This window comes from Rhamphochromis longiceps, linkage group LG8 (assembly GCF_057381845.1).
Source record: "Rhamphochromis longiceps isolate RC_006_pf linkage group LG8, R_longiceps_female_GT1.1, whole genome shotgun sequence".
NCBI lineage: Eukaryota > Metazoa > Chordata > Actinopteri > Cichliformes > Cichlidae > Rhamphochromis > Rhamphochromis longiceps.
The window spans coordinates 25321199-25345655 of NC_140564.1; the positions used below are offsets into that span (position 1 = coordinate 25321199).

At 39.9% G+C, this 24457-nt stretch overlaps 2 protein-coding genes across 7 annotated transcripts in view; one reads left to right on the plus strand and one right to left on the minus strand.

The window, feature by feature from the left end:
• Window positions 1–599: 599 nt before the first annotated feature.
• Window positions 600–19326, minus strand: lg8h10orf90 (linkage group 8 C10orf90 homolog). Of its 5 annotated transcripts, XM_085416706.1 has the most exons (12): window positions 19218–19326; window positions 18758–18865; window positions 17872–18639; window positions 15272–15335; window positions 12962–13053; window positions 9831–11052; window positions 7378–7530; window positions 6928–7052; window positions 6387–6558; window positions 5436–5499; window positions 4382–4469; window positions 600–2631 (listed from the first exon to the last, which is right to left on the minus strand). In XM_085416706.1, the coding sequence occupies exons 3-12, from the start codon at window positions 18451–18453 to the stop codon at window positions 2593–2595; spliced, it is 2601 nt and encodes an 866-aa protein (XP_085272832.1). In that variant the 5' UTR covers window positions 18454–18639; window positions 18758–18865; window positions 19218–19326; the 3' UTR covers window positions 600–2592. The 5 variants fall into 5 exon arrangements, with proteins under 5 accessions (XP_085272832.1, XP_085272831.1, XP_085272834.1 ...); XM_085416705.1 differs by having other exon boundaries at window positions 18758–19315; XM_085416708.1 differs by lacking the exon at window positions 7378–7530 and having other exon boundaries at window positions 18758–19317.
• Window positions 19327–21230: 1904 nt separating this feature from the next.
• The window catches only part of dock1 (dedicator of cytokinesis 1), a 204070-nt gene continuing 200843 nt past the window's right edge, over window positions 21231–24457 (plus strand). For both annotated transcript variants that reach the window (XM_085416710.1, XM_085416711.1), the window contains exon 1: window positions 21231–21445. In XM_085416710.1, coding sequence (XP_085272836.1) covers window positions 21403–21445 — 43 coding nt within the window. In that variant the 5' untranslated portion in view covers window positions 21231–21402. The remainder of the gene's footprint in view (window positions 21446–24457) is intronic.

Here is a 24457-nt window from a genome sequence, read left to right on the forward strand (position 1 = left end):
TTATCGTGAATCATCGGCCCCCATCTCACCCTAGCATCCTCTTGTGTCACCCGAACCCCCTGCATCTTCTCTGTACTCTTCCTGTTTTCCTCCTACCTGGCAGCTCCAACATCCTTTGCCCAGTTTATCCACAATCCATCCCCCGCACATGTCCAAACCATCTCAGCCATGCTTCTAACTTTGTCTCCAAACCGTTCAACTTGAGGTGTCCCAATACTCATTTTTAGTCTTGTCAGTTCTGGTCACTCCCAACCTATTGGGACTATTATCTTTCTGTCGCAAATCGCCCCTGACACTGGTCCCCACCCACTCCTACCTGCCTGCATTCTCTTCTTCACCTCTCTTGCCCACCGTTCGTTGCTGTAGACGTAGACACCCTTTTATTCTGAAGGTAAACCAGGTTATTTCATTCCTCTTTCCTGGTATTCCTTGATCAACTTCACCCAGGGAGCTTAACAGACCAGCACACACTAAGGCCACATTTGACTATAGCCTCCCTGGGAAGGTGTTATAAGGTAAATCAATTACTTGTTACTCAGCCAGAAAAAAAAAACAGACTCACTCGTGCGCATGCCACAAAAAAGTGGTTTTACTTCATCACATTTACATTTTAAAATGCCAGAAAGCCATCTGATAGACCCAAAGCGCTCTGCTCAATTATGCTTTTCGCGATGTGCACTCTGCAGTGCGCCGCATCGGGTTGTTTAGCATTTCAGGTAGGGCTCCAGCATGCTTCCAGCGTTAAGGCTTAAGGTAAAGTCACTGCGCCGTATCCACTTGTTATCTTAACGCAGTGTGAAAGCATACACCCTCACACAGAAACCTCTCAAAACTCTGCCTCCAAGATGAAACATGGAAATAAATGAATACTGAGGAGCACTCTGCTTGCTTTTTAAGAACCAAGGGGTGCTTGCAGAGCAGGGCTCTCTGTTGGTGCTAGAACAGATGATTAATGAACGTCCTTCCATCTTACCTATGCAACAATGAGAAAACGATTTTGGGAGAAACAAAATGGAAAAGAATTTCACTTCCCAAAGCACATTTACAAAAGTTGAAACACAAAAGTTGTTCAGATATAAAACACATAAATGTAGAATCAAATAAGAGTCAGTTGATGTGTGAATAATTTCATAACGGCTATTTTTATACGCAGACACTCAGTTGCAAGGGTAAAATAAGGTAATCTTTGACTAAGGCCTCATGCATGCGATCAATTATCTTCTTTAAAGAACATCCATGGTACACAAGTGTCCTTCTAGTCTCAAATTATTATCATTGTGCACCATGAATGGTGTTATTAACGCACTCCCACTGTCCAAATACACCCACACATGCAATTGCACAGACATGAAAATAGGTTTATAAAAATAGTAGCAACCATCTGTTTTCTCTACACACCAATGAAAATTACAACAGATGAAACGACTGGACTACGGAGGAGCACAAACCTAAAGACAAATGAGGAAAAATGACAATTGAGAGTAATGAGAAGGTCTTCTGCTCTGTTGTCTGTCGTTCTAAAAATAAATATTGACACATTGCTTTACCCAGAATCATCACGTTGTTGTGCAACACCCCTCGCTCACTGCATATTCATTCTGGATCAAAACACACAAATTTGAATATGCAACAGCGAGGCTTGGTCCATCATGACACAATGACAGAGACAAAGGCTCCATTCAGTTGAACTGTCCATTAACAGGGGGGGGGGGCTTCCACTGTAACGAGGTCACATTCCTCCATCTGGCATCGAATGGTGGCAGAGCTCACTTCACATTTCTTTCAGCATTGGATGTTAAATGAAGACGACGGATAAAGACTGTCCCGGATTGGACTGTGAAGCATAATGGATGATTTTGTCTTACATTGCTGCTTCACATCACATGGTATCATGTGAAAGTGACTGTCAGAAGACGCCACTGCTACAGTGAGACGCTTGTTCTGCATCCAATTACATGGAGTAGTCTCAAAGCAAAGGCAGCTTGCAATCAAGTGCAAACAAGACAACAAACTGCATAAACAGAAGTTAATCGAAACCATATCGGCGAGGCTGATGTTTGATTAAAACCACAACAGACTGTCCAGACATGATTTCATACTTTCGACCTTCAACAACCTTTATTTGAAATTGCATACCACAAGGGTGGCTAGGACAACCACGTGACAGAGCATAGAAAGGTCATTTAAACAGCAGGCACTGCTGATTTGAAGATGTTTCTAGAATCCATAAGGACCGTGTGTGTGTTCACTGCTCGCTTTTCAAGCAGTTTTAAGCAAGCACAGAAAGACATCCTTACCAGATTTGCATAGAAGAGCAAAAGAATGAACAAATATGTAATTGGATTTATCTGTGATAAGGTCACATAGTGAGATATGCTGATTTTGCTTACTACATATTGTTTGATCAGGAAGTGCAATAAATTTGCATTAAGGTTAAATGTCTTTTTTTTAACTTTGTATGAGAATATATGTTTTTAATCCACATAAGAAAACAGGTTCTAGAAAAATAATAAACTAAACTGACAAAGGGCAAAGTTCACTGTCTCAGTCTTTTATGCCTTTCTCTACATCTTCATCCATGTGTTCAGTTGTTTAGTTGTTGCTCCTTTGAAGAAGTTGATCCAGCAGTTTCTGTAACAAGAAAACACACAAGTGGCTGACGCATATCACAAAATAAAGGCTATATACAGACAACCAATCTGGTCCATACAAAAGTCTCCTAGCATGCTCCTTAATTTTCAGAGGTCATGTGCAGAAACAGGACCGATTCCTGGTACATGGCACCCTCTCACCCAAACTGTTAAGCTTTCCAGCTCCTTTTTCAAGACCCGCTGGATCTTCTGGCATCATAGCCCTTCTTCCCTGCATTATCTGCCACAGCAGCAGTGTGGGAGGAGCAGCTGTGTGTGGGCACCCACTCTGTCTGCAGGCTCGGCTGAATGGTGGCACTGCGCTGTGGATTTCTCTGCCACTAAAGGGCCTTTTGTTTCATGAGGAACACGGGCTCATACACTCAGCACAATGAGACTGTTCACAGTCTCTCTTCATAATGAGAGGCAGGGTGTGGGGTGCAGGGTGAGAAAGAGAGACTACAGTTCCTCTAAATCAAACTCACTTCTATAGAAGGTCAGAATTATTGACTATAAAATGGCAAAAAAAGGAATGCTCGCTAGCAATCGCTAAACATGACAAATATGCCTCTGAAGTGCGTTTTTTAAGATCGGGTTTTCTCACGGAACCTTTTGCAGGCGTGCAAGAAAATAGAAAAGTTAGGCAGCATCGCCCTCTAGTGGAAAATAAGTGTAAAGGAAAGTTTAAGTAATCATGCAATGGCGTAAAAAGTCAGTCTATTGTAGGTCTCGCTGTAAACAATCAGAGCAGACATTTAATTATGTAAAGAATTTTTTACATTGCTACATGCTTGAAGCTAGTGCTCTAAAAACTGTATAAAATTGAAAGGTAAACCATTTAAAAGTAGATATTTCTCCCTATAGCTGGATTTTTATTGCAACACTGAATATTTGGTGGATCATGCAATAACTAAAGTGTAATTTTCTACTTCAAAACAAACCAAAACATTGTCCAGACCTCCAAAAGCAAATGACAAACCTTATCAGTAACTGTGGGTCTTTTTATCTGTTATAATTTGATATTAGGGCCCCACAATGTGATATGCCCCCTGATATTTGCATCAAAAAAGTCCTTTAAACTCAGCCTCGTGCGACCCACTCAAATCCATTTTTTTCAGCTAATTATAATGGATTACGTGCCCACTTTACTGCATTATTTTCAACAGCGGCATCGTTCTGAAGAGAGACAAGGGTGCATTATTAACATAGAAACCCTTAAGTGTTTGTCATTACTGCAAAAATGTTTCACTCTTTCCAAGGTTTAATTGAGCTGTAAGGGAAAGGTGTGTTATTACTTGCTCAATTGCCTGTGGGTCATACATGCTATTAATGTTCTGTTCAGTGTCTCGGGCAGATAACTACCAGACAGGAGTTATTTGCTTTATTCTCCATGTTCAATGATTTGATGACGTAAGTTCTACCTAAATATGTGTTTGTAACAACGTCTGGTGCTGATATTTAATGAGATGACAACTAGAATTAGATGGTTTAAACTCATGTTAGGTGGAGTTGTCTCATTAACTGATCATCTTTTATTTGCCTATTGTTGTTATCCACAAACTTTAAAATGTACTGTTTTACAAAAAAGCAGAAAAAAGTAAAGCAAGTTGTTATTTTTTGGTTAAGATGTCAAATTACATTTATTCTCTTGCGTTCCTGAACAGAAATCAAGTCACTTTGATTTTTAAACATTTTTTTTAATTGATAGATTCATTTGTGATTGTTTTGTGAAAAATAGGTAGAGGATTTACCTTTTTGTAAAGCTCAGCTCGATATCTGTTGTTCAAACTGACCTCCCTCCTTTCTTCTTCTTTTTGTCTCTTGAGATCTGCAGGTGTCCTGTACAAAAATAAAAATGGTGTTTTAGATCTGGAATCTGCGGTTCTCAAAAAAAAAAAAAAAACCTAAAACATTTATTAGGAACTATATTACTGTGCAAAAGTCTTGAGCCACCCCTTATTTCGTCATTATTTGGTAGCAAAATCGGAAATTTTATTGAAGATTTACACAAACATGTGCCACATTGGCAGCACAATAGCATAGTGGTTAGCACTCTGGGTTTGAATCCAACATCTGTCCAGAACTTTTCTGCGTGGAGTTTAAATGTGTCCCTGTGGGGGGGTCACACTTATATGCGGGTATTCTGGCTTCCCACAGTCCAAATATACAGTTAGTGGGGTAAGGTTAATTGTGATTCTAAACTGGTCAAAGGTGCGAATGGTTGTCTGTTGCTCTGTTTTGACCCTGCCACAGACTGCCAACCTGCCCAGGTAGGCCTTTATTGCATTAGCAGTGTGTTTAAGATCATTGTCATCCTGAAAATGAAGCTGTTTCTAATGAGACGCTTTACAGATGGTATTGGTTTTTTGGATCAAAATTTAGTGGGATGACATAATTTGACAAGATTCCCAACCTAAAAGCACTGCCTGCCAGCCAGAGCCTCCACAGGCTTTTAGTAACAAAGTGCTTCAAGACACAATTCAAAATTGGTTGGCTAAGTTGGCTCTTATGTGTCGACACTGGTTTATTCCTCGAAGGTATACCTTGAAGCTTCAGTGATTCATAGGTCACTGTTAAGTGGCTCAGCAGAAATATATATACATATATAAATGAAAAAGGGGTGGTGCAAAAACATCTGCTCAGTATTTATGTATATAACTATGTCAGCTTGTTAATTTTTTGTGAGTTTGCCAGGAAAATAAGACAAAGCCTAAGGAAAAAATGCTCAAAATGCAGGAGTGATACAAGCCTAAAAAGTAAAAGCATCTGATAGTGAGCCAAAGTAAAAACATAGATGGCGCTCACAGCTTGGATCTGGGCTGCATGTCTTTCCTAGAAAATGCTCTTTCTCTGTGAGTGAAAAGGTTACCTAGAAACACACACACACAAGGGCAAAGCATTGCAGTCAGTCTTTCTTTTACACAAGTTGGAATAGACAAAACACTTCCTTTTTGTTTGAACATAAAAAATGTCACATTGAATTTGAACATATAAGATTATCTTTTTTTAAAAAGTATGTAACCTTCTCTTTTTGTTTCTTAAGGCACTTTGCACCATCACATTTGCACCTGTCAAATTCTGCAGGGCATTTGTAATTACACCACTGATCATTTTGATTTCTCAGCTGGTATTTTGACATTGGTGCACCTTTCTGTTGTAGCCTGTAGAGGGCAGAGAGAGCCATAAAATCTCTGCTAAGTCTTTAAAACCATTTATTTAACATCTTACTTCAGGTTGCTTTTATTATATTTAGTCAAAGTTTCACCAGGTGTGCCACTTTCTGTTTCCAAAATCTTTAACTACATTCAAAAGAAAAGAAAATGTAATAAAGTGTATCAGGGTGATTTACTTTAGGATATCAGTCTGTTATGTAATCCATAAGATGCATGAAGCTACTTTAACATTTTATCTATGTTATTAAACGTACTTATCCAGGTTTTTCATTTCATAATTTCAATTAAATAATTCCTGAAGAAGCTACTGCAAAATCTTAATGTAATATTTGCTGGTTGTTGTTGATTGTAGTGGATTTGGAAATATTTGTAGATATTATTATTAACTTTAATTAGAAAAGAAATATTTTCACGAATTCAGAAAAACAGCACTGACTGACAAACACCCCTTTGCCCCCCTTTTTTGTCTAAATCTGTATCCGTGTATGATTAGTCGTGTAATCGTCGTGTAGTCGTGCAGCTGCACAGAAACAATGGACAGTACACTGGAGACAAGAAGTGAGGCTGGCTGCTAGTGCATTACCGTTCAGAGAGGTAGACCCAGTGCTGAGAGCTCTCCTCTGCCTGGGTGCCTTCTCCAACTGTGGGCCTACTGAATTTGACAGTTTCCTTCTCTCCTGTGCCTTTCGCTCCAGCTCTCGCACTCTACCTTGGGAACGACTAATGAAGTCTGGTCTAGACCTCTGCAACGCGTCCTGCCAAAACCACAAATACATTGCTCTTCTTGAGAAAACATTTAAGCACAACCCTTGTTTCAAACTCCCCGTGCACCTGAGCATACACGGTGAGGCATGTCGTGGAAAAAAAACCCCTAAAGCCAGTATAAATATGTCATTCTTTTTTGTTGATATTGAATTGTATTACAGTGGTTTCTTTATATTGTTTTTGGAACCTTTATAAGAAAACACTGGCTAGTTTTGCCTTGTGAGTTCTGTAAACCTAAAACAAAAACTCTTAGGAGAGGAAAGTTACTCTGGCTGGTTACACTGTGGCTCTGGACTTTTTATTTAGAAAATGAAATCAATTTCTCAAAATTGTTTTATTAGCACAGAAAATAAACTCACCTGAAGAGAAACAGCTTCAGATGACTGTTCAGCATCTAGACTCAGTGGAACAAATTCAGCATGAGGCCGGTTGAGGCGTCGGCTGTGATTAGGATGCTGCTTTGCACGCTCTCCCTCATCTGTCACTATCAAGACAGAGGAAATCAACTACTTTGGGTTTTCATGTACACATGGCTTAGCTTCACATGCCTGACTGCAATGCACAGTTCCTCAGGAGCCCCCTGGGTCTCCATGACATATTAATTACTGGAATGAACCAGGTTGGCATAGTATGTATAAGTCAAGGAATTTTACCATATTAGTATTGATAAAATTAAGGATGTATAGGTGTGGGGGGAAAATGTTGAACCACCAATAGTTTTACTTTATTGTAATGAAGATAAATGCTTTATACAGTGAGTATTATGAGTATATATATATATAATTAGAGGAAGAGAGAAGTAATAATACCAGAATTTCCCTGGGGTGATGCAGTGGAATCCGTTTCAGAATCGCCACTTGGTTTTTTCTCCTTACTAAGTTGTCTTTGGAGTTTGATATTTGCTATGATCGCAGCCGCATTCAGGGCAGTCACTTCCTCTGGAGACTGTTGGGAGTGGGGATCTGAAATCCAAAAGGGCTTTGATGTAACTGAAGAGTGAGTAAAACATTGACAGTGGCTGTTTCGGAGCTATCATTCCTGTATAATATCCTGCCTCATTTGGTGGTTGACTGTAACAAACGTTGAATTTAAATGATGTTGCCTAGGGCCTTGTAATTAATTGATGACACTCTTAATGAATGTGATTAAAGAATAATTAATAATTTCACACAGAGAAAAGACATCATGAATCAAGAAACACAGTTGCTCAGCAGAAGACTCCCTGATCTTCTTACTTATTCACCTGGATATTCAGATTTTCCAAAAGATAGCTTCAGCTGAGTCTTTTAACAACTGCACACTGTGAAGACTTAACTTGAAATTTTGAGATTTTTGGAAAATACACTTATTTGCTTTTTTACCAAGAATATTTTTTGGATCTAATATAATGCTACAGGCAGAAAGGAATTAGAATCAGTGTGAGGACAAAGCTTTTGGCTCGTATAGATTACTTGTAACAACTTTAGCTTCATTATTCAAAACTTTAGTGGTAATATTTATCTAGTAGTAGTATCCATCTCTCTGTGTGCATACAGCACTGTGTAAAAGTATTGACCCACCAATCATTTCTTTATCTTTTTCTTCTGAGAAGCCAGAGTTTTCTTGTAATCTTTTTAAAGTGGCCTTGCACAATAGTTCTTTCAAATGTTTTTCTTTTGACATTGACTGCTCTTCACTCACTTTCAGTCCAGTCCTTGTGGGGTTTTTTTGCTTTTTTTTTTGTTTGTTAAGTCACTTAAAATTGATCTATTAATCATTCAAGGATTAAAAAATACACATAACTCAATGGATAAACCAGTGTTGTGTCTACACATAACAGACAACTTAGCAAAGAATTAATTTTGAATAGGATCTTTAGGCAATTTGTCACTGGCAGGCAGCCTGTCAAAAACACAGTATTTCTCCTTTGTTTGCTGAAGCTATGAAAAATGACAATGATAACACAGTTTGACTGGCATAAAATATTATTTTTTGCAACAACAAGATATTCCTGAAGTGCTGCTACCCTAAAACGTACTGCATTACTTTTAAGTATGTGTAATTACGTTTTTGAATAACGACTCCTGACACTGATCACAACAAAGAGGGGAAATACTTCAACAAACATGCACAAACATTGGACCCACAGCATGCAATTAATTTGCATGAATGTAATTTATTTATTGCTGCTTAGCAATGGTGGTTACTTGGAGCCAGTGAGATCCCAACGAGAATCGATAAGAAAATTAATAAGGAATCGCATTGATAAGTGATATCAATAATGGAATCAGAATCCCTAAATTCTTATGGATTCCCATCTCTAATCTTGACAGGTAACAGAACAAAATGCGGCCAATATCCAAAGAAGATCTTTGAATGCCCTTCAAGAAGCCTTGCAGAAAACTCTTCCAGAAGACCACTTAAAGAAATGACAAGAAAGCTTGTCTGAGAGAGTTCAGGCTGTGCTGAAGAATAAAAGTAGTCATACGACATATTGGCTTTCAGGCTTGTTACAATTTTACAGACTCTCTTTTTGCCTTACATCCTTTTTTCCATGTATGTTGTCAAAAAGTCACTGCACCTATTTCCTATTTTCTGAGCATATAAAGAAACGGTGATGGCATAAGACTATTGCACAAAACTGTAAATATGACAGAAGGTGAGAAAATGCATGTTAGATCTATTTTAAAGTAAGCAGAAAACTTTTAAGACTTATTTTGGGCACCCAGATGGCCCGATCACAACCTGATTAGCGCAAAGAAACACATACAAATAGAACTGCTGCATTGCAGGGCTTTAACGCCAAACCAGATTCTAACACATTCTAATACCTCATTTTCACCATGTTTAGCAGCTTGTGATTTCCCTTCCTTCCCTGTGCTGCCAGTGAAAAGGGGGCAGGAATAGATTATGCATGCAAAGGCCTGCGTGGGAAAATGAAAAAAAGGTGAAAATGAGAATGCATATCTAGGTGCTGATGGGCACCTTTGCGTCTAGCTGATGTTGCTTGACACAGGCGAAGACATCTTCCGTGAGTGACAATTGGGCTCGTGTCAGCAGATCAAGAAGTAATATCATTGCAATCTAATAATGCCTATAAAACATCAAAAGTGAAAGACTGTATCAAACCTAGGCGGGTGTGTAATAACTTCAAGCTAGAACACACAAATGGCACAAAGGAAGTGCATATTTAGACATTGCCATCCTTTGAAAATGGAGATCAGAGACTGAGGGAGTATGTGTGCTGACAAGAAGGCTCCCAAAGTGGGACAGAGAAACCTACCCGGGGCCTTGATGAGAGTCAGACTGGAGGACTCTGCCTGCAAAGTGCTTCTTGGTAGAGGCAATCTTTCTTTTTCACCGGCCTTTGACTTGAGTGTCTCTGCCACAAGCTGACCTGGTCTTTTCACTGCTTTTCCAGGACTGATGAAACTATTGTCCGAGTTCAAAGGGTTGACATCAGTTTCTTTTGGAAGTCCAGCGCTCCATTTCCTGGCAGATGGTTGTGTCAAATTCTCCTTGCTTGTCTCAGTGTGTCCAATCACATTGCCATACCAGCTCAGTGGTCTGTGCAGCCTCCCCGATCGCTGTCCAACAGGCTTTGGAGAAATCTCTGAGGATGTGGGTGCTGCTACACCAGGAGGGTTGTTTAGGAAAAGGCTCAGTGTGGATCTGTGCCGCGAGCCATTTTTCTCTGGATCTGAAGTATATGTATTTGGTGCTGCAGAGTTTGGGATAAAATTCAGATGACGATAAGAAGGTTGTTCATTATTTTGTGAATGATTTTCCTGACTCCATGTGTTGTTGCCCATATATGTTCCCTCACTATAGCTGTGTCTATACTCTGGGTGTTTGGCCCTCAGTCTGCCTGGACTGTAGCTTTCTCTGTGTTCTGTCACTTTGATGATGGTGGCCTTCCTTCTGTGGACCACTGTGTCCAGACCATTGCTTCCCGGTGGTGTCCGTGCTGTGTTTGTGTTTGATACAGGACTTGAAATCACCCTTTTCTCTGTTACTTTGACTATAGTGGCTTTCCGTTGCACTGTTAAATGCCTGGAGTTTGGGTCCATGGGCTGGTGGTCCAAGCTGTTGCGTGGAGAAGGAGACTCACGTGACTGGGAAGAGTGGTTGCTGGTATCAGAGCCAGGTAGACTAGCTGTTCTGCTCACTTTTCTGGAGGAGATGGTGATGGAGGAGAAGCCAGGTTTGTTTTGAGGGATGAAGATTCCCACAGCGGAGTTTGTCTGTATGTCTGAAGGTTGCGGACTATAGCCTGTTGCAGAAGTTGTGCGATTCAGCAGAGGATGCCTGAGGGCCTCTGTGCTGGCTGTTTTCATCAAAAGGGATTTCCTATTAGGGTCTGAGTTGGTCCCTGTGGGGAGCTCAATGGTCTTACTGCCTCCAGGGAAAGCTGACACCCTGTTGGTATTCCAGCCCCTTATCAGAGCTTGCCAGCCGACAGGTCTGTCCCCTTCATTAGCAGGAAAGCTAGGCTTTTCTGGCACCTACAGCGTGTGGACAAATGAGATTTTATGTGATAACATTTTTTAATTATATATGAAAACCCAGTCCTACCCTACTGTTGTTGATGATGTCTTATGGTTAATGATTTGTCATACATCAACACATTAAAACACGTGCTTCACATTCATCTACATTCAGTCTGTGCTGCTGCTTTTAAGTGGCATATGGAGAAAATGAAACATAACTTGGCATAAAATATTGACAACATGACATCTTTCTAATATTACATTTCAACAACAGGTCAACTGTCTTGTCTTTCTTCAGGGCTTTGCTGTTTGTTCTTTAGTCAGATGACTCTCCCCATGCTTGACACACTAAATGCCCCAGTGGCAATGGAAGCAGCAGCAGGCAAAGCCAGCACACAGCGTGACTTATCCCTCACAGAATAACAATGAGACTCTATCCTCAACAGGCGAAAAGCAAAGATTCTGGTCCTTAGGCTGGAGCATTCTGATGGTGTTTATGGAGCATGGAGAAACACTGATATGTCCCTCTTTTAAATGATAAGACATATCTCCCTCGTTTATCAAAGGTGCATAAACCATAAAGGAGTTTAGCCATTTCAGTTTTCTTTTAAGGAAGTCCACACCACTGCTTTGACCATGATTTTGTGCTGTGTTTGTAAAGACTACCTGTTAAACTGTGTTAACCTTGGTTTCCTTATGACATTACTGTGCCTTCTCTCTTCTGTAGTATGTGCTTTTGTCCTCTGTGTTCTTTCCCTTCCTGTATTTTCTGCAGGTTTAACTGAATCCACAGCTTCATGTTCCTGATTTGTTGTTATGGGCCTAAACAACCTGCTGACTGTTTCTACCTATATTGTTTGTTGTATCTTTGGATTTCATTTTTTTCTTTGCTTCCCCCTCACTCTAACTAGTCACAGCAGATGACACCTTCCCAGAGTCTGGTTTAGCAATAACTTGTGGCTTCAGCAGCCAGAAATTTCTGCTGAAAGGAAGTTTTTATTTCTCCTCACTGTTGGCAAGTGGTTTCTCATAGGGGTTTGTTGTGCCACAGGATTATTATCTACAATGTTGGGGAGTTTTTACCTGATTTGAAGTGACTATAGCGATTGCACTCTATGGCTAAATTTTAAGGAAAAACAAAACAATTTTCCAGAAAGAAAAAGCATCTAGCACAACTTTATAGATCCATAGAACAAAGAGATCACTTCATGACATTCATTCTTAACTTTGTCTTGATCAAGTCAGATACTATTTGTAGACTGCAACCATTTCTCTCTCTCTCTTTCTCTCTCCTTCCACTGTTCCATTTATTTGTCTGTTTTTAAGCTCTAGTTCAATAAATTAGCTTTAGAAATCCTTTAAGGGATTAATTCTATAATCTAGTTTCTCCTGCCATTAGAAAAAAATGTTATTTATGTAAAAATGTTATTTCTCTTATATGTCAGGCCTAGTACAGTCTTGCAAGAGATCTTGCGAGAGATACTTCCTGGTTAAATAAAGGTTAAAAAACAACAACAACAATATCTATCTATCTATCTATCTATCTATCTATCTATCTATCTATCTATCTATCTATCTATCTATCTATCTATCTATCTATCTATCTCTCTCTCTCTCTATATATATATATATATATATATATATATATATATATATATATATATATATATATATATATACACACACACACATTGCTGTTTGTATATAGCCAATCCTGGTTAGAAATGGGAGATTCTGGTTTAAGCAAAAGAGCAAATGTGAGCATGATAACAACAACAACAAAACTTCATTATATAAAAAGAAATACCTTGCATCTCCAGCCATAAATGGGCACAATAATAACAATCATCATCATATCCTTCCTTTGTAAAACTGTCTCCTAACCTATGTGGTACTTTATATTTCAAAACCTGCTATCAGTTACCTGTTTAATAACAGGAGCGCCTTGATCAGGTGTCTGCCACGTCTTCACACCCAGAGCAGTGGCAGCGACGTGACTTCTCTCCACCTCTGCATCTGTGTATCAAGGCAAAACAAATGATCCACTGTCACAGTCTCTGCAACACATACTCTCACGTCCTAACTCGCCCGCACTCTCTCTCTCTTTCTCTGTCTTTGCCACACACAAACATGCAAGTCATCCATTCCTGTGACTGTAGAGCAATGTTGACACTGTCAATAATTGACACTGGCACAGCAAAGTGAATTTAGCACCACCCCAGAGTCACTTGTCTCCTTACCCAGGAGACACAGCAACTTGACTGGTCTGCCTCTCAGCCCTGACTGCCACCCTGACTGCGTTTCCACCTGCTGCTGTTACCATGGTAACATGCTCTCACTTTGGGATAACCCTTGTGCGTGTAATCTGTATTGGGTTTCTTCTTCTTTTTTCCGTTTGAGGGAGAAAATGAGAGCGCAGGTGAAAATTGCAGAGCTTTGCAAACAAGACCTAAAGACAAATGTCTTCCGACTTCCTAAAGGACTTTGGCCCTTCTAACGCCTCCTTTCACCTGCTTTAATCGTAACATAGCTTTTTTCTGTCTGTAGAAAGCCCCCACCCCAACACCCTGAAAAGCTTCTCTCATTACCTCTACTAGCTGAGCTCAAATTGCCATTTCCCTGAATCAACAGCTGACCTTAATATCCCAGAGGAAAATAAAGAAGCAAGGCCATATGGCAAATACCCATCTGGAGTTCCCGCCCTCCCAATTTATTCATCATCCTCATGAGTTTTATCGAAAAAGTAAGTGTGAGCAGGGTGAAAATTAACCACCCTGTCCAAACACGAAGGCCCTTGAAGCACACAATCCAATTTTTATTATCATTTGCTCATTAACACCAGACCATTTCAAGTTTGTTAAATGTGACTTTTATGGAGGCAGAGGGCACTAAATGTCTGCAATGAGACCTCAGCTCTGATTAAAACTATTTCTGCTTGTTCTGTTGTCAGCAACAACCAGAAAGAGAGAGAGAAAATAACGAGAAATACATTTTCTAGTTCCGGCGCAACTGAGTTGATTCTTATTGGAATAACTGCGATTTAAAATTCATTTGGTTTCAGGTGTGAAATTGTGTACTTAAATCCACTGGCGGCTGAGCAAAAGTGACTAGCAATAAAACAAATTTGGATGCAGACCTTCATAGAGATAGTTGTTTCCTGTTTCAACTCACTGGTGGTGATTGATGTTGAGTTCAGCCATTGTGTGCCCCTGACTATTTATTATTTTGTTCAACTGAACTATATTTACGGATTATTTAATTGAGAGGTAATTATTATTGTTTTCAGAAAACCTTGGGAAAAGCCATGTGTTAAATGCAGTTTTTCTAGAAAAAGTATGTGTTGCACAGAAATTATAACTAAACGGTAAATAACAGCTGGATTGTGAAAAGGCAGTCTAACCTATATCAAAGACTATTTGAAAATGGTTAATAATAAAAAATACAAAATGTCATGCCACCTTAATCGGCACAGCTTAATTAGGCCTTTATAAGATATTAATGAGGTTTACTTATCTTTGAAAATATGCTGTCTATCGAAGTCATGAATGGATTACTTTGATTTCTGAGCCTGAGCCCTGTCAGGATAATCTATGTATAAACAAGAACAAGGCTGAAAGATCAAACCTCAGATCAAATCCAGATGGAGCTAGATGTCATGCTCAAAGATTAACACGGCCACTTTTCCAGTCAGTCAGCATCTCTCAGTCTTATCTTTCTGCCCTTTCGTTTCCATGCCAGCCCCTACCTCTTTTTCATCAGCTTTTCAGGCCTAATAGTGCCCATTTCCTTTGCCTGCAATACTGCCAGAACACCGTGGCACAACAGTCACGATCAGTTGTTCTTGAAATTGACTTTGTTTTAGAAGATGTCGTTTAAAGTGATCATCCAGCCAGTCGGTGTGGAACATTTGAAAAAGGACAGGGGCAACACTGCTGCAAGGAGCTGATTACAGGCAAGTAAACTGTGTGGCAAGTCAGCCCTGAAATAAGCTCTTGTTCTCCTCCTAGCTAACCCAGCCCCTATAGTTACCCTATGACCATATTTATTATGCCATTAATTACGTTTCTTGGTGACAGACAAATAGCCTACTCTTTACATTTTTTAAATCTTTTATTTTATGTATGGTTTTCAGTTATAACACTTGCATAATGTATAGATTTGCATAACTGAATTTTGTTTTACTACACTCAGCTGAAAGCCCATCTGTTATACAAGTGGCAAATTGCATACGTACTCTGTGCCTTAGGTGTTGCTTGATTCTTCTGAAATGTTGGAGTGATGGGTTGTTTCAGTTTCAGCTGGAAAAAGAAAGAGTGTGGCAGAGAAATTACAAAAAACTACTATTACATTAGTAATAACCGTCTTGGACAGTGGTTCTCAAACTTTTTACATCATTCCCCACATGGCACGAAGAAATATTTTCAGCCCCATCTAAACAAAACAATGACAGAAAAGCCTAGCAGCAACTTTATTTAGATAATAAACTCATTCCCAATGAATCCTTCAGTATTTTTTGTTTTAAACCAACAACTTTCATTTCAAACAACTATTTGTAACTTTTGTCATTAGACTGCTTCATTAGTTTGCACCAGTTCTGCAAAAATGGAACAAGTTAAACAGAATGTGAAAATTGCCAACATGGAAAAATAAAGTTCAGTTTTAGTCTTATAAAAAAAGTAATCCAGAAAAGTGTGAACTTGAGATGAAAAATATATAATTTAGTGAGAGTTTAATACTATTCACTCTTAGTGGCTGCAGCGAGCCTGTTTTTGACTGCAGAGCTGTGGCGGGGCGTGGTCTGTGCTGCGGCTGCGGGGAAGCGGACGCACCTGAGCGGCATCCCCAATCACGCCTCGCCGGCTTAAAACAGAATGAACTAGGTCCTGTTGTTGTTGATGTGTGTAGGATGTACCTGAAAAGCTACAATAAAGAAGTGTACTGAAAAGTGCGAACATTGGTCGGGTCTCAAGTGACCCAGTCCTGGGTATCGGCACCACTGTAAATGACATGCATGCATGACAGACCCGACCACATGCACGCACTTTTTAGTACACTTCTTTATTGCAGCTGGCGACTTACACATGCAGCTGCAGCTTTTCAGCGGATCCGCATATTAGTAACATAACTGCCGCAAATTTCTCTGTTCTGCCATAAAAGTGATTCCGATGCTAAACATTAGTTCCGCATGACCTTTCTGCCAGGTAACTTGCCCCCCCACCTTTAAGAACTCTGTGCCCCACCAGTGGGCCGCACCACACACTTTGAGAACCACTGGTCTAGGAGTACAGATTTTTTTTTTCGGTCAGTGTTTGATACATTCAAAAGAGTGGGAAAAGGCAAAGCCCCATTTTTGAAGTGTTTTGGCTGCTAGCATCTTAGCTTTTCCAAAAGAGATGTTATGTCAGGTGGATTTTAATCTGTCTGCACTTTGATAGGGTAGTTCAGTTCAGTTTGATTTATATCACAACAGCAGTCCCCTCAAGGTACTTTATATTGTAAGGAAAAGACCCTACAATAGTAGAGAGAAAATCCCTGGTTGGGGGGCAATGGGAGGAAGATGAAAAGAAAGCCAGAGATTAATATTAACTAACAATTTAAGTGAGGTGTCACTAACAAGGAAGACCTGCTCTAAAGCACACCCACCTTTATTGTCCTTCTGGATGCTAATGGTGGCCAAAATGTTCAAAATGTGCATCATGTTATATTTAGTAAGATTTCAAACTAATAAACGACACCATAAGCTCAACGGGAATATATTTACTGGGAAGATGATCAAAAAAACGGTCTGTTTTCCCCATAAACTTCCCAGATTTATTCTCATTAGCAAAAGATTTGCTTCCAGTGGCCATTAGAAAGGATCCATGTTTAAAGCACTTCCAAAGTTGCTTATGTTTTCAGTCAAAGAGGCTATGTCTATTTTTGTATACTGACTAAGACCTGCATGGTAAATACGATGCTATCACAGCAGCCAACTTCTAGCTAACAGGTTTTCTCAGAAAGACTGAAAAGGGAAAAGGTATAGCTAGTCCATGTCTGTCCGACAATATCAGGTTAGCTGATTCCTCTGGTTTTCAGTCTAACTGGCACCAAAGTTAGTCAACCAACAGCCATGAGAGTATCTATTTTCTTAAATAAAGCACATCTCCCTTAAAGTTTTAAGTTTTAACCACAATCATTCAAAGCTTTTTTTTTTTTTTTTAGAGTGGAAACAACTGAAAATATAAACAACCTCATTTTGATCAGTCAGGAGTCTAGGAATCTGCTTAATGCATCAGTTCAGTCAGATCTCTACAGCACACCAACTTATCAATTCAAAGCCATATTATCAGATTACTGATGCTCCTATTAAATTATTTCTGTACATTGACTTGCTTCTCTCTTTGGGCACAGAGCACATAGCTCCAAATGAGTCGTAAACCTTTTGAGAATGCACTGAGTTCCTGCAGAGTAAGCTGTTTTCAAAGGATGCCAGAGCACTGCCTTCTTCCTGGGTAACAGAGACTTGACTACAAATGGCTCTCTGTGGCACTCTGTGTGTTTTACTCTACAGTGCCTGCCACAAAGCAGCGTCACTTTCATGAGCATACACAACACTAACATGCAAAAGTCCCACAATTCAAAATGTTGCCAAAGCCAAATCCAAGCTAAATCTTTGCCAGTGCTTGTTTTAGAATTGTGTTACTCTAACTGGTTTTCCAGAAAGGTGCAGAGTGCAACTGCTCAAATTCTCTGCATTCTTCAGTCCTCACTAATTTAACTGCAGATAAAAGAATTTCATAAAATATTCTATTGCCAAATGTTGTTTTTTTTTGTACCAGGTGTTATGTGTCTTACATGGCCGGGAGCATGGTCCAAAAATTGGTTTTGGTTGCAAGTGTCTGCAACCATCATCACTCTTCTTTGGATTGGCAGCCATCCAATTTTGACTGGAGAAAGATAACTAAGTTCGGCTTGTTCCTTTTCTGGAGCCTGCATGATATGGGCTCTCTCCCAGCTTCCTCTGCGCTCCGGAGGTGAAAAAACCCCAGTCTGGAGGGACTCCTGGCTGCCCAGCGAGCTGTCACATAGGCTTGAACTCTCACATGAAGATGAGACCCTGCTGAAAGAGGGAAAACCCGTGTGTCTCCAAGCACGTCCAGTTGGCTCTTTGTTCAGAACAGGCATGGATGTTGTTCGGTCATTGAACCCTCGAGCCTGATTATGAGCTGGGGCTTTAAGTTTGCTCTGCATAGCCTGCAGGTGCTCTAGCCAGCTGTCCAGCTGGCCACCTTCAATGGCGCTCTGGGGCCGCGGTGCACGTGGTGGATGAGAAACAGCGGGCCCTTCTGACATCAAGCTCTCCCAGTAGGACTCATCTCCTGATCTCCTCCAACCTGGAGTCCTCCTTAGGTGGGCAGCTGGCCTACGGAGAGTCATCCCTCTGGAGCTTAGGTTACCACTCACAGCTCTCAAGTTTCAGCTCCTCAACAAAAGCCGTTTACTGTGGAGGTATTAATGAGAAACTCCCGGCTCAAGCCAACTTCTTGACAAGAGTCATCCTAGAAATGCACTGCAAGGAATCACCAGTTACAGTAATGATCAAGGTCATCTTTGTCACAGTTCCTGTTTTGAGAACATATGAGAACAATGTTCAGAATTAGAGTTTCAGATATATTATTTTAGGTTATAAGACTCACAACAGTTATTATCAATTTCATTCCATGATGGTGGTGTTACTCACCAGTCAATGACGTACAGTCCTTTTTCACTTGAATCCAGTTCTTCTCACTCTTTAGTGTTTAGGAAGTAAACACTGCCTTTGTTGATATAAAGTAGGTGCTAGCGGGTACTGTCTCCAGCCAAGCAGCAAGTAGCAGTATAAGGGAATGTTTGGAGGACAAAAGAGTTACTGAGCACAAGGGCTCAACATCCAATACACAGAGGAAGATGGGAAGAGACAGAGGGAGAGGCGGGCCGAAAAACAAACACTTGTTGATGTGATGCCTGACGTAACAAGAGCTCCATTTAAACAAAGTTAACATTCATCTTGAAGGGATTAAACCATCTGATTTTAGGTTACAGCAAGCCAAATACAGTATTCAATATTTTAAAAGGCAAACTTCCTGACATTCAAGAGTCCTTTCAAATGATAGAACATCACTAATGAGCAGATTATCCATGTTAATCCACGACTCACTTACTGCTTTGGCAAATCCTCTTTGTTCAGTTCCCCCTGTTTCGTCTCTTCCCTGTGATCTCGTGGTTGGTGGCTGATGATGAGGCATTGCTATCCTCAAGCTTCTATCCAGGCCATGTGACTTTAGCAAGACTGTCTTAAAATGGCCCAGTGTTTCTTGGGTAAGTAACTGTGACCCACATGATGTCACGCAATGCACGAGAGAAGAATATTTACAAGTTGGGAAAACTTGCTGGGAGAAAGATTTTGCTTCAGATTTTATTCAGGGGCATCTTTAATCTTTAAACACAGATCTGCAAAGATGCAACTTCTTCCAACAACAAAAAACAGAAAAAGAAAAGAAAACTGGCACCCGCTTTGACATTTAATGAATTTCACTGTTCTCGGTGGATTACCAGTCCCTACATGGCTTTCAAAACAACTCAGTATCACTGGGTGGAATTACATTTTCCAAATGTATAAAAAAAAAGACAAAGATAAGACAGAGATGTCATGTCTATCATTTGCAATGGCCTGCTTTGAGGGAACGTTTTTAAGCTGAGAAGCCGCATGTAGAATGAAAATGCAATGATTTGAAGCAATTTGCATAATTTTGTCTGCTCAGCCTGGGAGATAACACGAAAACAAATGGAAAAACTCAACTGAGTAAAAGACAGAATTTGACCAGATAGACGAAAGGCAACTTTTTTCATAGGCGAAGAAGTCTGAAAGCGGCAGCCCCCTCTGCTGGCACGACTTTAATATGACAACCTGAAGAGGAGGGAGAAAGCAAAGGGGATGGAGAAAAGTGTTTGTGGGATAGTGAACCGTGGGAGGGTCATCATAAGTTGGGAGACTTGTGCATCTAAGAGTAGGATGCATCAGTTGTGCAGAAAAGATAAATAAAGCTGAGCAGATTCGAGCGTGTGAAGCAGACGCATCACTTCTGTATCATCTGTTTAGCACCCTCAGCTTTAACCTCCTAGGACCTGGCGTCCACATATGGGGACGTCACATTTTGGGTTATTTACAACAAAATACTGAAATTTGCTCTACAAGGGCCTGGTATCCACTTATGAGGACATTATACTGCTACTGTTCTATCACAATTTTAAATGAATATCCTCATATGTGGCTCTTATTTTTTATTAATAACAAAAATAAGGTAAAAATAAATAAATAAATCTGGTAATTCTTTGTTTTTACATTCATCGGGCCCCAATGTGACCAAATATCAAAGACAAATTAAAAATGCATGCAGTGGAAGAGTTCGGGTCTTAGGAGGTTAAGAGGCCACTTCTATTGCTTAATTCGGCGCATTGCTACTCAGAAATCTCACGGTCGCCTTTAGCATTAAGCGCAAACAAGGAAGGAAACCAACGCTGACCGCATGTATTTTAAACCTGCGGTCGAGTCAATCAGATGAATATAGTGTGTGTATTTGTGAACGTGTTTTACCTCAACACCATGCACTCTAAGGTCAAAATAAAAATAAAAAAGTCTCCCAATGCTACAGTCAACTATTAAACGTTAGGACTGCAGCATGTTTAATTTGTGCGTTTATTCTATTATTTTCAGTGACTCTCTAAAGCACATGAAGCACTTATTTCAACCTGACACAAATGGATGTTACTATCACTATTAGTGATATTATTATTAAGTTTAGTCTTCTGTAGTTATCATCGCATTTATTAATTCAGTCCCCTGTTGGTAAAGTTGATTTTCTTATAACATTTGCATATAGTAGTCTTCAGATGGCTTTTTATAATGTTGCATTATACAATTAGCAAATTTTTTATATTAACATAAACGTTGTAGCCACGTAATGTGGATATTGAAACAAAATAACAAAAAATAAATTAACATCAACCTTGAATTATAACTACTTTATGATATAATAATACCTCTACGCCCTTGCAGATTAACCTGCAATCATCTAATCATTCATGCAGCTCAGTAGTCATGTAGCAGCGTCCGTCACAGCACGACCAGCGCCGCGAGTTTCACAGGACGCCTGCAGGGTGAAAAAGTTGTGTTCCCTTCCTCCCCCTTGCGGAGCGTCCTGTCACTGGTGGAAAATGGCTGCTCGGAGTATCTCCCCAAAGCTCAGAGAAAACTGAAAAAAAGAAGTCTACATTAATAACAAGAGGTCACGTCTGGACCTTTTTTAACAGGCAGAGCGACAACTCGAGGAAGCCTCGACACTGAGAATGTCTCGCTGGGTGCCCACTAAAAAGGAAAAGTATGGAGTTGGTACGTAAGAAAACTTGCATGCTCCATCGCTAGCTCGCCCTAGCTCTCTGCTCTCAGATTGAACAAGTTAGGGAAGATTTGTGATTAGAAAGCGAACGGCTGAGTTTTTCCCATCCGTGGGGTTGTACGCGGGATCTCGTGGTCAAATTTGCCAAAAGCTAGTGGAATGCAAATATTACGAGTGGGGAATGTGCCAGCTGGTTTGCATGAAATGCAAAACAAGGATTGTCTGTCTTTTGTGAGGAAGAGGACTGTGTGTGTGTGCGCGTGTGTGTGGATTGGGAATTGTTAGAGGCGCGCCTAGTACGGCGGTGTTTCCTGTGTTATGGGGCCTCCGCTACAAACTAACTAGCTAGTTTCAGGCTACGCTGGACTTGTAACTGTGAAGTTTGATGCTTGCTTTTGTGTTTTCGTCTTCTGTACCAGGGAAAGCCTTCGCTGTTAGTTGCTTATTGTCAGCTCATCTAAGAGTTTGAAACCTGGCTGAAGAGCATTGTGCCGTTTAGCTTCCACCATCTCCTTTAGGGGGGATTTACTCAACAGTATCGAACCTCGTCGCAAAAAGTAACTGTAACTATGAATGATATGCAGAAAAACTTAGCTTTAAAGGGAAACTGCTACAAGGGCTGCGTTTGCTATGTTTTCCTGTAGGAAAAAGGCTTGATCAGATACATCCAGGAGATGTTAGAATTATATTACTGATATGTTTTTTGTCTTTGTTTACCAGGTTTACCATGCTTTAGGCACTAATATGCAGCCTTTAAAAATGACACTAATGGCACAAACCACATCTTTTCACATGTTTACTTTTTGGCTTTAGATACATTTGAATAATACCTATCCAGGTGTGCAATATAAAAAAAGAAGTGCTTTGAAATTTCTTTGGTAATTCCACTTGACTGTGGGATGGAACAGGGAACAATAAAAATAAAAAACCACCATGAGGAAGTTGAGGTAAGATGAAATCTGTAATGCACAGAATATAAGAAAAGAGTTGCATGACTTGTTGAGTTTTGATGGATTAAAGTTGCTCATTGTGCCACAGGACAGATTTTTTCTTTAGAAATCTTTCATTTTAGCCTTTATTTGTAAGGACAGTGGAGAGAAGATGGGGAAGCTGGAAGAAAACCAGGGGGAAGTTGCGTTGTAAATGTCCTTGGGGGCGATTTTGAACCTGGGCCTTGCATTTGGGCTGCCTGGGCTTGCCCAGTGAGCCAAACCAGTGCCCCAGTTTGTTATTTTTAATGTCCCACAACATACTGAATTACTTTTGGCTATGTCCATTAGTGGGACTGAGGGCTTGCAGCTGTATGAGGGTTACTGAAGCTGACTGATGGATGAGTTCAGCCAGTTACGTGAAAGCACTATTTTTTTTGGTCCGTTTGAAGTGTGACAAGTTTACAGTTCTGATGCTAATGCTTGTCTGTTTAGTCACAAATATGCAACGGTTCTTGAAAGTTGAGATTCTTCAAAAGCCATGGAGAAAATTCTCTCAGGGTTCAGTGAATGCAAGAGTGGATGAGTCATTAGTAAAAAGAGAAGCAGCTGCCACCTCACTGCTGCACAGTATTGGTTGGGTGCACAGCCATTGCACTTTTAATACTTTATGTGTTGACCAAGTAGCACTAATGAGCAGTCGGTGAGACACCTTATGCTAGCAGCGCTCACTGAGGACCTATTTCTGTTTCAGCAAAACTTTTTTTTTCTCTCACACCATTTACTACTCTCATAATGGTCTCACTGCTTTGTTTGTGTATGTGGGAAAAGTGTCTCCTTTTGTCTTCCCACAAAAGCATTAATAATGAATGGCACTGTCTTCTTGCATAGAGCATAGCAGTGATTACGCATGTTTTTGTCCTCATACTGGTCGATTCACGTTACAGTATTTATGCAAGCAAGTCTTTGTATAAAGCCATGTTAGATTTGTGTCAATAATAACCAGAAACAAAATAAATCTTTGTTTTTCTCATTTGTTTTTGTTTTTCGGTGTCATATTGCATAGCTTTCTGCTCATCGTTATGCTTCACTGCGTGGAAAGCGAAGCACTTCAAACCTGGAACAAAACCAGAGGAGCTTTCTAGTAAACCAGCCGTTTTTGTTGCATGTAAAACTTAGTAATATATTAGTAATATATCCGTGTTGGGTAATGATAATGTGTGGGTTTCTTAAATTTTATAGCAGTATGGCTCTAGTCTCAGGATCAGCTGGTCAGTTGTTTGGGCAGCACGCTCTTATCGTCTTCTTGGTAACAAGTGTTACTTTGGTGATGAAAAAAATGCTACATCAGTAGCTTTACAGGATTGGTCCATTGTTATTGTCAACAAAGGGGAACAGATGATTTGCGTTAGGGTTGAGGCTTATAGTGTGAACACATCTGAAGTGGCATATTTCAATGTGCTTGTTCCTCCAGAGTCTGTCAGCAGCAGCAGCAGCTACACCCACACCAAACTGGATGTGAAGGTGTTTTTAAAAACTGAAAAAATGATTGTACAACAAATCTAATGCTCGGGATATTAAGACCATTAGCAGAAAGGTGAATCATTCTTCATGAATATACATGAAAATGATTTATATACTGCAAACACTAACTTTTGATGTCTTTTTATCATTTAGATAAAGTGGACTCTTTATAGGTAACATTGTTAAGACATTACATTACAGAAAATTCAAAAGTGAGTCTTTAAAATGTTAATTTACCAAGATAAAGTTAGACTACGCCTTTATGTGGTTCGAATTATACAGCTGATCTCTGTTAATAAGGTGAATGTTTGCTTGCAGAGGTTCCAGGTTACTGTCTGAGGGCACTAACATGTCCTCCTAAAAGGATTGTGCACTTAAGAGTTCCTGCTAAACATATGTAACTAATATAGTGAGCAGGTAGCAGCTTTGTAAGCCATAATGTATGTTAATGACTGAGTGCCTTCACTTCCTGTGATTTCTTTCTTTTGAGTATTCACATTGTACTAACCTGCCAAACAAAACTTTGATTTCTCGTCACCTGACCTTCAGTTG

What these genes read in the sequence shown, in the direction of transcription:
- lg8h10orf90 (XM_085416706.1), bottom strand. Translation starts at nt 18,453, where the DNA reads ATGACTCTCCGTAGGCCAGCTGCCCACCTAAGGAGGACTCCAGGTTGG. An exon ending in AGCAACACCTAAGGCACAGA is followed by an intron (nt 13,054 to 15,271) that starts GTACGTATGCAA and finishes CTTGATACACAG; the next exon opens with ATGCAGAGGTGGAGAGAAGT. An exon ending in GACTCTCATCAAGGCCCCGG is followed by an intron (nt 7,531 to 9,830) that starts GTAGGTTTCTCT and finishes TTTGGATTTCAG; the next exon opens with ATCCCCACTCCCAACAGTCT.